At 35.5% G+C, this 14,969-nt stretch overlaps 1 protein-coding gene across 5 annotated transcripts in view; it reads right to left on the bottom strand.

The window, feature by feature from the left end:
* The window catches only part of STXBP5 (syntaxin binding protein 5), a 191,741-nt gene that overhangs the window by 76,325 nt on the left and 100,447 nt on the right, over positions 1-14,969 (bottom strand). For all 5 annotated transcript variants that reach the window (XR_012433518.1, XR_012433519.1, XM_005552078.5 and 2 more), the window contains exons 10-11: positions 3,554-3,708; positions 2,240-2,312 (exon numbers count right to left, since the gene is read on the bottom strand). Coding sequence is in view for 3 of the 5 variants with exons in the window: in XM_005552078.5 (XP_005552135.1) it covers positions 2,240-2,312; positions 3,554-3,708 (228 nt within the window). In the remaining 2 variants the exon portion in view is untranslated. The remainder of the gene's footprint in view (positions 1-2,239; positions 2,313-3,553; positions 3,709-14,969) is intronic.

Genomic DNA, 14,969 nt, shown 5'->3' with positions numbered 1-14,969 from the left:
TATTTAAAAATGGAAGTCTTTTATAATGAAAGTTGCTCAATTAGAATAGTAAACAAAGACTCTAGTTGCAACTACATACCATATGCCATACACTACACTAAGTGCTTTAAATATCTATATCTCATTTACTTCTCGCAACAGACTTATGATGTAGGCATTTTACTGAAGAACAAAGGCTTACAGAGAATAATGTGTCAAAGGCATGCCTGCTAGCAAATGGTGGAATAACACATACCTCATCCTTATGTCAGCAGAGCTAACAAATTTTCAATTATTTTTCTCTCCATAAATATGATACCTAGTCCAATATTTAATTCAGAATATTTTGTTTTGTTAATAATCTATATTAAAATTCTACCTTAAATGTTTTCTAGAGATGAAGTTTTTTTATTAAATGAAGCAAAATATGCTTTTGAAAATCATGAAGGTAAAGTAGAATCCTATCTAAATATAAAATGATGTTTCTTTTCTCATTTAAAGTCCTTAGAATGAGAATAGTCTGGAAAACCAGCAACTGGCTAAAAAATTTAAAAAGGGCAAAGTGGTTAATTTGCAGAAATCAGATCAGTCTACTACTGACAATTTTTTAAAACAGAAGAGAGAAATTTCCAAAAAGTCCTTTATAGACTGCAAAATGAACCCAACTATCACCACTCCCACCTCCAGGACCAAACACAAACAACATGCATTCATAAAAGGACAAAATGGCAAGCAACTTTCTTCTCTTTATAACACAGATTATTTCCTTAGCTCAGTGATTCCATTATTACCATACATTTAACTGATACTTTTGCTAAATAAAATGCCTAGTCACAGGTTACTTGCATAGTATTTTCTTTGACTTAAATGTATCTCAGTACAGACCACATGTGAAAAGTCTCAATTATTTGAAAAACTTGCCTAAGGGAAAAAAATAAAAGAAAATCATATTAAGAATAAGTTATTCTAGGACTATTATATAGAAATAATATTTTCAAATTATCTTGTTATTTTGAAAAGACCCCTCACAATTGATTAGTACAAGTAGCAGGTACAAAACTAAAGTAAATTTAGAACTGCCTAAACATCAGGTAAATGATACTGTTCACCTACTTCAGGGTCGTCCAACCTCAGTACTATTCACATTTTGGACCAGATAATGTTTTACTGTGGGGAACTGTCCTTTGCACTGTGGATATTTTGCAGTATCTCTGTCTTCTACCCACTAGATGCCAGTAGCAACACCCTCGAACACACTGAAAAGGTTTCCACAGACATCACCATGTATTCTCTGAGCGGGAGGAGGGCAGGGCCGGGGGCGGGGGATGCAAATATCACCCATGATTGAGAAACACTGAAATACTGAATGGGTAAACTCAATTAAAACCATACTTAATGATTATTTCTCCACAGATAAAAAAATATATATAATGTGTTTCCATTCAAATAATTTGTAAGTAAACATTATCATCTACGATCCAAAAAGCAGAATATGGCAAATACCATGAAAAGTTACAAAGAACCTATGGTGGGAAGTTACGGACCAGATATAATACATCTGGTAAACAGAGCATAGGAAAAGGCTGATAAGAAGGTTGACTCTGAAAGTTATGTAGATTTTTAATGGCAGTGAAACAACTAGCGGGTATTGGGAATTACACAGAAGACATGGAAATGTGATGTCTGTTGAACACATAGTTCTGTCTTCGTAAGGAATAAGACACTTGTGAGAAGACAGTGGGAGATCAGGTTGGAAAGAAACCCTGAATTCATAACATTTGCAGTAGCAAGGTGTTTTTAAATCAAAAAACAATACTGAACCACGGTTTAAAGAGGACAGTACAAGATTGGAGCTGTGTGTAAAATCAATCTGGCAAAAGCATGCAAAAACATTGCAATTGAGAGTGAGTAGAGTGAGAGAGGTAGAAAGACTAAAATAGCTTATTTTGGAGGTAAATAGCGATGGGATTAATTTTCACAGGCTGATTTTGTGTGGCCCTAGGATATCTTAAGTGTCAGGTTGAATCACATGAAATTTCAGAAATACAACAAATTTTTACCTAAAAATGAAAATTTTATGAGATTCAACAAAATAGAGAAATTTGAGTAAGTACACATATGAGTTTGGAGCTCTCAAGAGGTCAAGGTTATGGATATAAATGTAGAGTTTTCAAAGAAATGAAATAGCTAATGCTATGATAAAAAGCGTCTTTTTTCAACCACATACTGATAGAATCGCTCACCAAATTTTATTTCTTACCCATTTTGTGCAAGGTCTATAAGTACTAAATCCTTTTCTAGAAGAACAACCACAGCATATGGTTCTTGAAAATCTGGAATTGGACAACAATGCATGAATTATAGTTTTAAAAATGCCAGTGGACAGCAAATTAGATAAATATTTCTTGCTTGATTTAATTTAGTTTCATTCTCTTGAGTATTTAACATTCTGATCCTATGATACTTCATGTATGTTATTTAAGACTAGTAAGTTTTATGAGATAATCTATTTAATGACCCTTTCAAAATTATTTTACTTTTGTAAAAATGAGTAAGATAGAAATTTCTATGGCATTGCAAATTTCAAAGCTGGACATGGACAACAAAACTAAAATGTAAATCTGAATACACATAAGAACAAATATCATTATTTAATCTCACAGGAACCCAAAAGAGTTCTACTATAATGCTATAATATCTTTCTTAGACGTTTCATATGTGCCTGTGAACTGTAAAATACATTACATCTTTACACCTCAATGACTTTCAACTGAAGTAAAAAAAAGGTCCAGATTTAAATTCTTCTTGAATTATATGCGCTAGCTGTGATGGTTAATTTTATGTGTCAACGTGTCTATAATATGGTGCCCCCAGCTGTTTAGTCAAATACCAGTCTAGATATTGCTGTGAAAAAAAATATATATATATATTTATATATTTAGCTGTGATTAGCATTTAAATCAGTAGATTCTGAGTCAAGCAAATTATCCTCTGAACGAACTGCCCTCATCCAGTCAGATTAAGGTCTTAAAAGCACAAATTGAGGTTTCCTGAAAAAAAGGCAGTTGTGCCTCAAGATTGCAACATAGAAACCATGTCTGAAATTTCAATCTATAGATTTCAGACTCAAGACTGCAACATGAAAACTTTCCTGAATTTCCAGCCTGCTAGCCTGCTCTACAGGTTTCAGACTAGCCAGTCCCCACAATAGTGTGAGCCAATTTCTTAAAATCAATAAATCAATCAATCGATCAATCAATCAATCAATCAGTCTCTCGCCTATTAGTGTCTGCTTCTATGGAGAATCCTTACTAATGCATTACTATCTTAACAGAATTTTAAAATGTTTTTTAATATGAATAGCGTTTTTTTATTCTCCAAAACAGATTAAGTTTATTAAACAAACTTCTGAAATAAAATTTGTACATTATGAATGCAGTAGCTCTTCTCCAGAAGAATTAGCACAATAGGATGACTAGTTTTATCTAAACAACATAGGTTTTTTTTTTTTTTTTTTTTTTTTTTTAAATATCAGCTCTCTATAGAGAATGAGCTCTAAAGTTGCAAAGCTTACCATTTGGGTATGGTGTTTCACATAACGTTAGAAAATCCACAATTGAATAGTCCATTTCTAGCACAGCAGTGCTTTTCCCATGCATCACTGTTAAGCAAGGTCTTCTTCCTACAGTATCATATGACAAACCTCCTGATAAAATAATAAAAGGCTCCCTGGAAATAAAATACATATTAAGATTATTAATGGCATAGTAAAGGTAATTTTCTTGCTATATCGTAATTTTTCAATTTAGTGAAATAAGAAAATCTTAAATTCTAACATTTTTACACATCCTATAATTGAATTATCTCGTGGAATTTTTAATGAGATTAGGTAAGACTCAAGTGAATTACTAAAAATTAACCTACAATAAAAATAAACATTGACTACATTTAACTTTTATACCTCCCTAAAACTTTGTTTTATCTCCTAAGTAAAATTTTCATAAAATTCTCTCTGTGTTTCTGCTGATTAAAGGCTCTTAAATGTACTGCTTTGACTTCCAATCCTAACCAGGCCTTCTCAATAGAAGTTCCAACAGAGAATCTTAATACCTTGAGGCATCCATTGTATGTAATAGATTAAATTCTCAAGAACGCATCAAGAATTGTACTCAATACAAATCACTTTTGAGAGAACTGTGAAGTCACTCAAATCATTTCCTGTATGCCTTAATTTCTTCCAGAACCTTGGCTGATGCATTCTCAAACCATAGCTCCCATACACACATTCATCAGTTGCCAGCCTGATAACTGTAATTAGCACAATAACTGTTATAACTAATTTTCCCATTCTCCTTATTAGTCATTATTAAACCTAAATTATTTCTCTAGACTCATTTTTAAAAACTATTAATATATGCTTTTTTTTCATATATTATGGTCTGAGTGTATTTCCACGCATTTGACTTGTCTTTCCATTTATTGGTGAAGTTATTTATGGTACATTATACAGATGAATTAAATTTTCTGTATATTATTTTCTTACATATCTCCATTTATGATTTCTTAGTTTTTAAATGCTTAATCTAAGGCCAGTGTATCTATCTTCCTCCTCACCCATTATTCATTATGTTGCTTCCTTCTTTTCCATCTATAGAATTTTTAGTCTTCACATCTTCTGTAAGTCGTATGTAATAATATCTAATGGTTAAAAGTGCTAGTTCTGGAACTAAATCACCTGCATTTAAATCTTAGCTCTGGCTCAATTTCTGTATGATCTTAGGCACGTTGCTCACGCTATCTGTTCCTAGCTTCTACATGTATAAAATGGATATGTAGTGATAAGTATCTAATCTCAGATAATTCTTAAATTGGGCAGTGCCTGGCTCAGCACATCCTTAGTTTATATCATCAAATTGTCACTATCATCCATTGTGAAAATTTCCCTTCATGGTGTGTGGGAAAAACACCCATTAAAACCACTAAATTATATTCATTTTTATCTAAAACAAGAGTAAATCAGCTTCACTAAAATTTAATTAGACTGGTAATCATATGGGTATGTAAATTATAAGTAAATATAAATATCAATGCAATATATGTGCTTGTGTACATAATACTTTTATAAAACTACACTCTTACATATCCTTCCTTGCTTTATTTTTTCCATAGCAATTATCACTACACAAATTTATTTATTTTGCTGTTTTTCTCATTAAAACATATGCTTCACGAGGGCAGTGGTTTTGTGTGTTTTGTTCATTGCTGTATCCACAACACTGCCTGGAACAGTACCTGCCATATAGTGGGTAGTAATTAAATATTGTTTCAAAGGAATGAATGAGTAGAAATGTGTGTTGTACCACTCATTTGCTACCTTACTATCATTTATTTTTTAGCACTAATTGATTTGGGTAATGTTTCTCTAGCTAAATTGCAGTTAGGGAGCTTAAAATGCTATCCTAAATACAACCATATTCATACATTCAGTGTTTCAACCTCTCAGCATACTGTGATTATTATGACCACGCTCAGGAAAGTATATTTAATTTTCTTTCACTTTTTATCACATGTAACAAATAAACAGAATACATCTCCTCTCTTGTACACTTGAGATGCAACATACAACTGAATTAAAATAATCCAAGGACAGGGATGAAGGGATCGATGGGGAACTTATATGCGTTAAATTTTTAGAGTGCAAGACTTGAGCCAGGTATTCTAAATGTAATATTTCAAGAATGGCTGGTATGTGTACTTTCAAATATAACCTATTTTTTAAACTGTGTTATTAATGTCAGAACAATGAAGAGAGATTATAGCGTACATTACATAATAAAATGTCCACAAAGCACCCAGGGAGATCAACCTGGGTAGGTGACCAGTTTATACAATCTTCACACTATGGTAGCTAGGTAGATTTATCCTCAGAAGGCAAATAAGTCTTTCTTCCGTGGCTTTGTAAGCTGCCTGTACTTATTTTCTAAACTTATATTTACAAAAAGAGAAACAGTGTGAAAGAAATGCCAAGTGACCTGTCACCAAGGTAATTTTCTTTTTCATAATAATAAACATTTGCCAAATCTATTTTACTTGTGCTATTTTATGTGCTGTCTCTTTAAAATTGTCTGATTGCCAGGCAAGAACCATCCAAACCGTGAACCTTCATAGGTTATATGTTTTTTCATGGTAATGCCTCACACTTGAAGAGTAAATATTAATAACCATCTTAAAAAAATTAGTCATAAATACAGTGATAAAATAAAGTTCAATATTTTAGCACTACATAGCAAAAGTTATGAAAATTCAAAGTTTTTGTAAGCATTTGGAATTTTATTAAAAGTTCTAGAGATTTAACTATTTCTAGGTAACATGAATTACAAAGGTGAAGAATATTTTATTTTCTTTTAAAATAAAAAGGTAAGCCTTATGATAAGAAGGTCTAGATAATAGTTTTTATTCTATTATTCTATTACTTTAAGTAGAATTTGGTAGAATCCCTTCTAATGATATTGGGTGTTAACCAAGACTCTTCTCACTTTGGAAGACAGCCAGGTTAGAAAGACATCAGTTTGGAAGCCTAACAGTTTGATTAGATTTTTTAAGAACCTAGACACTTGATGGAGTATACATGCTTTCTGCCAATGATTATCTTCCCAGGCCTGCCTTAACAATAGGTTCTGCTGAAGCTATGTTTCCATATGACGCCTTCTTCACTTGAAAGTGCCACTTCTATCCAAAAAGCCATTTGTATAACTAACTTGTTAAACTCAGTTCCATAATACTACATATTCATTCACTGAAGTATTTTTGAGCACCTGTGTTCCAGGGAATAAAGCAGTGCTCCTACGTCTAGTCTAGGCAGACAACACACTGTGATAGGTATTATAATACTATGAAGACCAACACAAGGCTCAGTGGTGGGCTGACTGTGAGGGCAGGGCCACAGGAGTGACAGTGAGATAGCACGATGAGAACAGACCCCAGAAGGGATGGCAACTGGGCCGGGACCTACATCAAAAAGAGCCAGCCATTCAAAGAACTGAGTTTGTGGAAGAAGGAGGTCCACTCTAGTCAGCAGGAATTGCCACCGCAAAGACCAGAGGTCAGAAACGAGCTGGGTGTACCTGAGGAACTAACAGGCCAGTGGGGCTGCAGGACAGTGAGCAAGCCAGGACATGATAATGGGTGAAAGGACTCCAAATCATGCAGACACATCCTGTTTACTCCATCAGGATCTCTAGAATCTGTCTCCTCCTTTTCATCTCCACAATTACTTTTGTGTGATAGCATTCAGTTGAGTTGTTCATTGACAGATGTACTTTCCCTCATTTTCTGTTTAGTCAGTTCCTGTTCCTCCTTCAAAACTCATTCCAATCATCATCTCCTCACAGAAACTTTTCCCAGCCCACTCACCCTGACAGAGTTGGGGGCCCCCTCCATGTTCCTAGCTACCTTCTGCATACCTCTACTCGGCATTACCACACTTCACCGTCACTGTTTATCTGCTTTCCCTCTGCATGTTTTAGCTCTACATCCCCAAAACTGCAGCTAGGTTCTTTGACAAGGTGTTTGTTAAAGAAATATTTAAAATACCACTAACCCTACAGCTGAGCTGATCACTGCCTCACCAGACTTAATGGATTGGAAATGCTGGAGCATGGGGCCCAGCATTTCAGATGCTTCCCATACATGGCCAGATTTGGGGAACACACCTACAGGAGGGTGAAATTTAATTGCTGTGCTATTTTAGTAATTGTTCTGCATAATTAGTACCTATATTATTCAATATCTCCATGTATTTAAAAAATTGGGATTTAAGCTCTAAATAGTCAATCTCATATGACATTGTCTACATTACTAATTGTCTGCATTACTGATTTAACCAAACCCTCAACAATTTTTTTCAAATGGATATGTACAATTCCATTTTAGAGGGAACACTTAATAACTATATATTTGGTAAGCAGAATTGTACCTTAGCTCTTGAGAGCTACCTGGTAACTAATACCTAAACTTTACCACTCTATTCCTAGTGCTTAGCAGAAAGTCCAGAGACATATGTATTTACTGAATGAGTAAATAATTATTGACTTTATACGACCCTATATCAAATTCCTAAAATTCTTAACTCAAATTTCAAATATAAACTATTAATACCTAATTTGAAAAGTCTAATAGAAATTCACACTCTCCTATTTGGTATTATTTTTCACACAAAATAAAAATTAAAAGTTCAGATTTATTTTGCAGATTATATGTCAATTAAAATAGGCTCATATGCATAAACTGTTAAGACTAAAAACCAAACTTGTGAAGGACACTAAAAAAAATTAATAATTTTTTTCTACTAAGTTTTTAAATCTATCAAGTCAAAGTGAAATAATCCAAAATAAAATTTTCAAAAATCTCTTTAATAGAAGGGCTGGAAGGAAAAAAGAAATAAAATTGAAAATACCAGAAGATGAATTTGAAACACTTGCCTAAATACATGTTGTCTCAAACACTGCTTTCCAAACTGTGGTCAAGAAGTATTTAAATTTTTTTTTTTTTAAATTTGTTGAAAAGCTATGCTTTTGTAAAACAAACACCAACTGTGAATGTGCATGTAAATGCTGCAACAATGTCAAGTGCAATTCAAGTTTCTATATTCAGTCTTGATTTCTGTACTTATCTTATCTCAGATAATTTAGCACACAGAAACTCTTTACAGCCATAATTTGAGCAACACTAGCCTAGCACACAAGTTGAGACTTCTAATACTACTACTCGACTTATTCTATCACTGTGGGTTTGTCAGCGGAACGTGAGGATGTTACAGAGGATCTCAACCCAAGCCTCATACCCCCTCAAACTCTGGATTCAATATGAAACCATGTAACTCTAGCTACATACAATGGGGATACAGGCATTGGGTAAATAACACTCATTCCAAATGGGAGAAATTTGCTAAAATTAAGGGGTTACAGGCCCCATGCAAATCCAAAATCCAAAAAGGCCATCATTAAACCTTAAATTTCCAAAATGATCTCCTTTGACTTCATGCCTCACATCCAGGTCACGCTGATGCAAGAGGTGGGTTCCAATGGTCTTGACAGCTCTGCCCCTGTGGCTCTGCAGGGTACAGACCCCTCATGGTTGCTTTCATGGGTTGGCATTGAGTGTCTGCAGCTTGTCCAGGCACATGGTGCAAGCTGTCAGTGGATCTACCATTCTGGGGTCTGGAGGATGGTGGCCCTCTTCTCACAGCTCTACTAGGTAGTGTTCCAGTGGGGACTCTGTGTGGGGGCTCTGATTCCATATTTCCCTCCACACTGCCCTAGTAGAGATTCTCCACAAGGCTTCCATCCCTGCAGCAAACTTTTGCATGGACATCCAGGCATTTCCAAACACCCTCTGAAATCTAGGTGAAGCTTCCCAAACCTCAATTCTTGACTTTTGAGTATATGCAGACCCAACACCACACGTAAGCTGCCAAGGCTTGGGGCTTGCACCCTCTGAAGCAATGGCCTGAGCTCTACGTTGGCCCCTTTTAGCCATGGCTGGGACACAGGGCACCAAGTCCAGAGACTGCACAAAGCAGCAAGACTCTGGACCTGGCCCTCAAACACATTTTTTTCTCCTAGGCCTCTGGGACTGTGATGGAAGGGACTGCTGTGAAGGTTTCTGCCATGCCCCGGAGGCATTTACCCCATTGTCTTGTTGATTAACATTCAGCTCCTCGTTACTTATGCAAATTTCTGCAACAGGCTTGAATTTCTTCCCAGAAAATATGCTTTTCTTTTCTAGTGCATCATCAGGCTGCAAAGTTTCCGAACTTTTATGCTCTGCTTCCTCTTGAACACTTTGTCACTTAGAAATTTCTTCCACCAGATACCCCAAATAATTTCTCTCAAGTTCAAAGTTCCAAAGATTTCTAGGATAGGGGCAAAAAGCCACCAGTCTCTTTGCTAAAGCACAGTAAGACTCACCATAGATCCAGTTTCCAACAAGTGCCTCAGCTCCATCTGAGACCACCTCAGTCTGGACTTCATTGTCTGTATCATTATCAGTATTTTGGTCAAACCCATTCAGCAAGTCTCCAGGAAGTTCGAAACTTTCCCATATATTTCAGTCTTCTGAGTCCTTCAAGTATCTAGGAAGTTGCAAACTCTCCCACAATTCTGTCTTCTTCTGAGCCCTCCAAACTGTTCCAACTTCTGTGTGTTACCCAGTTCCATAGTCACTTCCACATTTTTGGATATCTTTTCAGCAGCGCCCCACTTCTGGTGCCAATTTACTGTATTAGTTAGTTCTTATGCTGCTAATAAAGACATATCTGAGACTAAGTAATTTACAAAGAAAAGAGGTTTAATTGATTCGCAGTTCAGCATGGCTGGGGAGGCCTCAGGGAACTTACCATCATGGTGGAAGGAGCAGCAAATATGTCCTTCTTCGCATGGCAGAGAGCTGAGCAAAGAGGGAAGCCTCTTATAAAACTATCAGATCTCGTGAGAACTTACTCACTATCAAAGAATAGCAGGGGGAAGCCACCCTCATGATTCAATTACCTCCCACCAGATCCCTCCCACTACACATGGGGATTAAGGGAACTACAACTCAAGATGAGATGCGGGTAAGGACACAGTCAAACTATACCAGTATTAAATTGACAAAATAAAACAAAAATCATCCTATACTGATCAGGTTATTTATGAAATTGGTATATTTTATACTCACTTCTTTAAAGTATACACAGATACTACTGAAAAGCAATATAGCAATTTGTCAAAAGCCATAGAAAACCTCTTTCCTTCAAAATTTCACCATGGGAAATTCATTATAATGAAATAATTCAACAAAAGAGTCTCACTACTGTATTATCTATGACATCAAAAAAGAAAGCATACTCACTCCTATATTTTTATTTACTATATAAAAAACCTGACTATAAAAATCAATATACATAATTGATACCTGTATCTCACCAAATACATGTTATACGCCAATATGCATTTTCCCTTGTGAATCCACCAATTTGTCTTTTTTTTTGTTTTTGAGACTCACTCTGTCACTGAGGCTGGAGTGCAATGGTGCCATCTTGGCTCACTGCAACCTCTGCCTCCAGGGTTCAAGCAATTCTCCTGCCTCAGCCTCCTGTGTAGCTGGGATTACAGGTACATGCCACCATGCCTGGCTAATTTCTACATTTTTAGTAGAGATGGGGTTTCACCATACTGGCCAGGCTGGTCACGAACTCCTGACCTCGTGATCCACCCATCTAGGCCTCCCAAAGTGCAGGGATTACAGGCATGAGGCACCATGCCTGGCCTTGTTTTTCTTTCTTTTAATGTCCCTAAATCCTGGTTTGTGTTTGAAATGATGCTAATAAGGTATTCTCACAAATTAATCCTTCCTACAATATATCTCCTGGCCTTCCTTCTGTTATCATTCTCATCAATCATTCTGTGGCCCCAAACTATCAAACCAAACTATCTTAGCCTCAGGGGGTATTACGCTGGCTTTCTTTTTGTATGAGTGTGTCTGTTCAGAATCTCCTAGTCCTCTTTTCTACTTGTTTGTTTTAGTGTGTTTCAAGATAAAATACCAGTGTTGGGAGTTTTGACTCTAAAGGGTTGGGAGCTGGCAGGAAACCATTCTGTAGGTGCTCACAGTAGGCATATAACAGTAGGCTTCGTTATATATGTAATATCAATTTAAATTCAACAGTGATGAATTAAAAAACAAATATAGGGAAGAGCTTAAAAATAAAGGGGTAAGGATTTTAGAACTTCAAATTGAGTCATGGATAAGCTCAATCTTGGGCATATACTCACACAGCTACTAAAAGAGGTGTTCTAATGTCAAAAGGCAGAGTTATCAATCTAGTAGATGTAATTTCCTGAATATGGGATTATAACACAAAGCTATAATAGTCACCTTTCCCCAGAAAAGTGATTAAAAATACAGCAGTAGCAGGTCTGAAGTCACAAGAACAAAAAGTAGTGTGGTAATCTCACCATGTGAGCTGGCTTGATTGCTCCCTGTATTTGACTACTTACTACAGGTAGAATTATCCATTAGTTTATTATACAGTGTAGGGAGAAGACATCAGAATTGTGCTAAGCAAATGTAAGTCAAAATGTTATTTTAGCACCGAGTGTGGTGGCTCATACCCCGTAATCCCAGCACTGTGGGAGGATGAGGCAGGCAGATCGATCATGAGGTCAGGAGATCAAGACCATCCCGGCTAACATGGTGAAACCCAGTCTCTACAAAAAATACAAAAAATTAGCTGGGCGAGGTGGGGGGCACCTGTAATCCTAGCTACTCGGGAGGCTGAGGCAGGAGAATGGCATGAACCCAGGAGACGGAGCTTGCAGTGAGCCGAGATCGTGCCACTGCACTCCAGCTTGGGCGACAGAGCGAGACTCCGTCTCAAAAAAAAAAAAAAAAAAAAAAAAAAAAAACAACAAAAAAACAAAAGTTATTTTAAAAACAAGAAAGTGAATGGCAATTTATCATAGTTAGGTGAGAGATTTGGGGATTAAGAATGAAAGAAAATATTCTAGTTTTGAGAGAATAAAGATTATATAGACAAATCTGGGGTGGGTTGTAGAATGACTATTTCTGAAGACAATGATGAAATAAAACTCAACGATTTAAGGTTAACAACACTTTTTGACTGACATACCAAAAGTAACATGAAAAAGGGTAAGGTTAACTGATGAGGCACTTCAAATTGTAAAAGTCTATAGACTCAAAGAGATCTTCACTCATTAGATGAAATTACATACAAATATGCCTGTGGACTTTTTCTTAACAGATGTAAGACCAAGTGCCAAGATCACAAAGGGAACACGGGAGTGCAGATATTGCTTCAACATACTGATTTCATTTCCTTCAGATATGTATCAAGTAATGAGATTGCTGGATCATATGGTAATTCTATTTTTAATTTTTTGGGGAACCGCCTATGATTTTCCATAATGGCTGCACTAATTTACATTCCATCAACTATATGTATGGGTTACCTTTTCTTCACATACTAACACTTTCATCTTTTGTCTTCTTTGATAACTGACATTCTAACCAGAGTGAGAATTGTGGTATTATTTGTATTTCCCTGATGTTCAGTGACGTCAAACATTTTTTCATATGCCTGGTTGGTTGTTCGTATTTCTTCTTTTGGGGAATGTCTATTAAAGGTTTTCTGCCCATTTTTTAATCAGATCTTTTTTTTGCTTTTGGCTATTGAACTGAGTTCTTTATATATTCTGTATATTAATCTTTAGTTAGATGTACAGTTTACAAATATTTTCTCCCATTCTGTAGACGGTCTCCTCACTTGGTTGACTGTTTCCTTTGCTCTGAAGAATCTTTTTAATTGGATGTAATTCTATTTTTCTATTTTGGCTTTTGTTGCCTACACTTTTGAGGTTCTACCCAAGAAAATGTTTGCCCAGTCCCATATCATGAAGCATTTCCCATGTATTCTTCCAGTAGTTTCATACTTTCAGGTCTTACATTTAAGTTGTTAACACATTTTTTAGCAGATTTTTGTATATAGTGAAAGATAGGGGTGTGGTTTTAGTCTTATGCATGTGGATATCCTATTTTCCCAGCAACATTTATTGAAAAGAATGCCCTTCCAAATTTTGTTCTTCGTATCTTTGTTGGAAATCAGCTGGCTATAGATACACAGATTTATTTCTGAGCTCTCTATTCTACTCCATTGGTCTATGCATCTCTTTTCATGCCAATATCATGCTGTTTTGATTACTACAGTTTTGTAGTATATTTTGAAGTCTGGTAATGTGATGTCTTCAGCACTGGGTTTTGTGTTTACTTGTTTGGATAAATACTACTTTCACTATTTAAATTTATTTGCGGTTTCATATATATTTTAGAAAATTTTCTATTTTTGCCAACAATGTCATTGGTTTTTGAAAGGAAATACATGGAATCTGTAGCTCACTTTAGGTAGTATGGACATTTTAACAATATTAATTCTTCCAATCCATGAAAAAGAGTTGTACTTCCATTTGTGCTCTTCAATTTCTTTCCTCAATGTTTTATAGTTTTCAGGGCAGAGATCTTTTACCTCCTTTGTTAAATTCAATCCTAGCTATCTTTTTTTTTCAGTAGCTATTGTAAATGAAATTGTTTTCTTGACTTTTCAGTTAGTTCACTATTAGCATATAGAAATGTTACTATTGTACGTTTTCTATCCTGCAACTTTACTAAATTCATTTATTAGTTTTAAGTTTTCAGTTGAGTCTTTAGGATTTTCTATACATACAAAATGTCATTCTGTTTGCAGAGACGGATAATTTGACTGTCTCCTTTCCAATCTGGATGTGTTTGTCTTGCTTAATTGCTCTGGATAAGACTTCCAGTACTATGTTGGATAGAACTGGTGAAAGTGCACAAGAAATTCCCTAGGATGAATCTCACTTGATTGTGGTACATGATCTTTTTAATGTACTGTTTAATTCAGTTTGCTAATACTTTGTTAAAAACTTTTGCATCTATGTTCATCAGAGGAGGTACTGTTGATAGTTTTATTTTCTTGTTGTGTGTTACTGGGTTTTGGTATCAGGGTGATGCTGGCCTCACAGAATGAGTTGGGGTGAATTCTCTTCAATTTTCTAGAATAGTTTCAGGAATTATTATTGGTATGGGAATAATGCTGGTTTCATATAATGAGTTTGGAAGAATTCCCGTCTCTTCAAGTTTTTGAAACAGTTTTAGGTGGACTGATATTCTTCTTTGTATGTTTAGTAAAACTCAGCACTGAAACTGTCCGGGTCTGGGCTTTTCTTTACTGGGAGACTACTTTTATTACTGATTCAATTCCCTCGTTATTGGTCTGTTGAAATTTTCTATTTCTCCCTAAGTCAATCTTGGTAGGCTCTATGTGCCCAGAACTTTATACACTTTTGTTTAGATTACTCAATTTGTTGGCATATAATTATTCATCATAGTCTCTTGTGATCGTTTCTATTGTACTG

Source organism: Macaca fascicularis, chromosome 4 (assembly GCF_037993035.2).
Source record: "Macaca fascicularis isolate 582-1 chromosome 4, T2T-MFA8v1.1".
Classification (NCBI taxonomy): Eukaryota; Metazoa; Chordata; class Mammalia; order Primates; family Cercopithecidae; genus Macaca; species Macaca fascicularis.
This window is presented reverse-complemented; position numbering and strand designations above follow the sequence as displayed.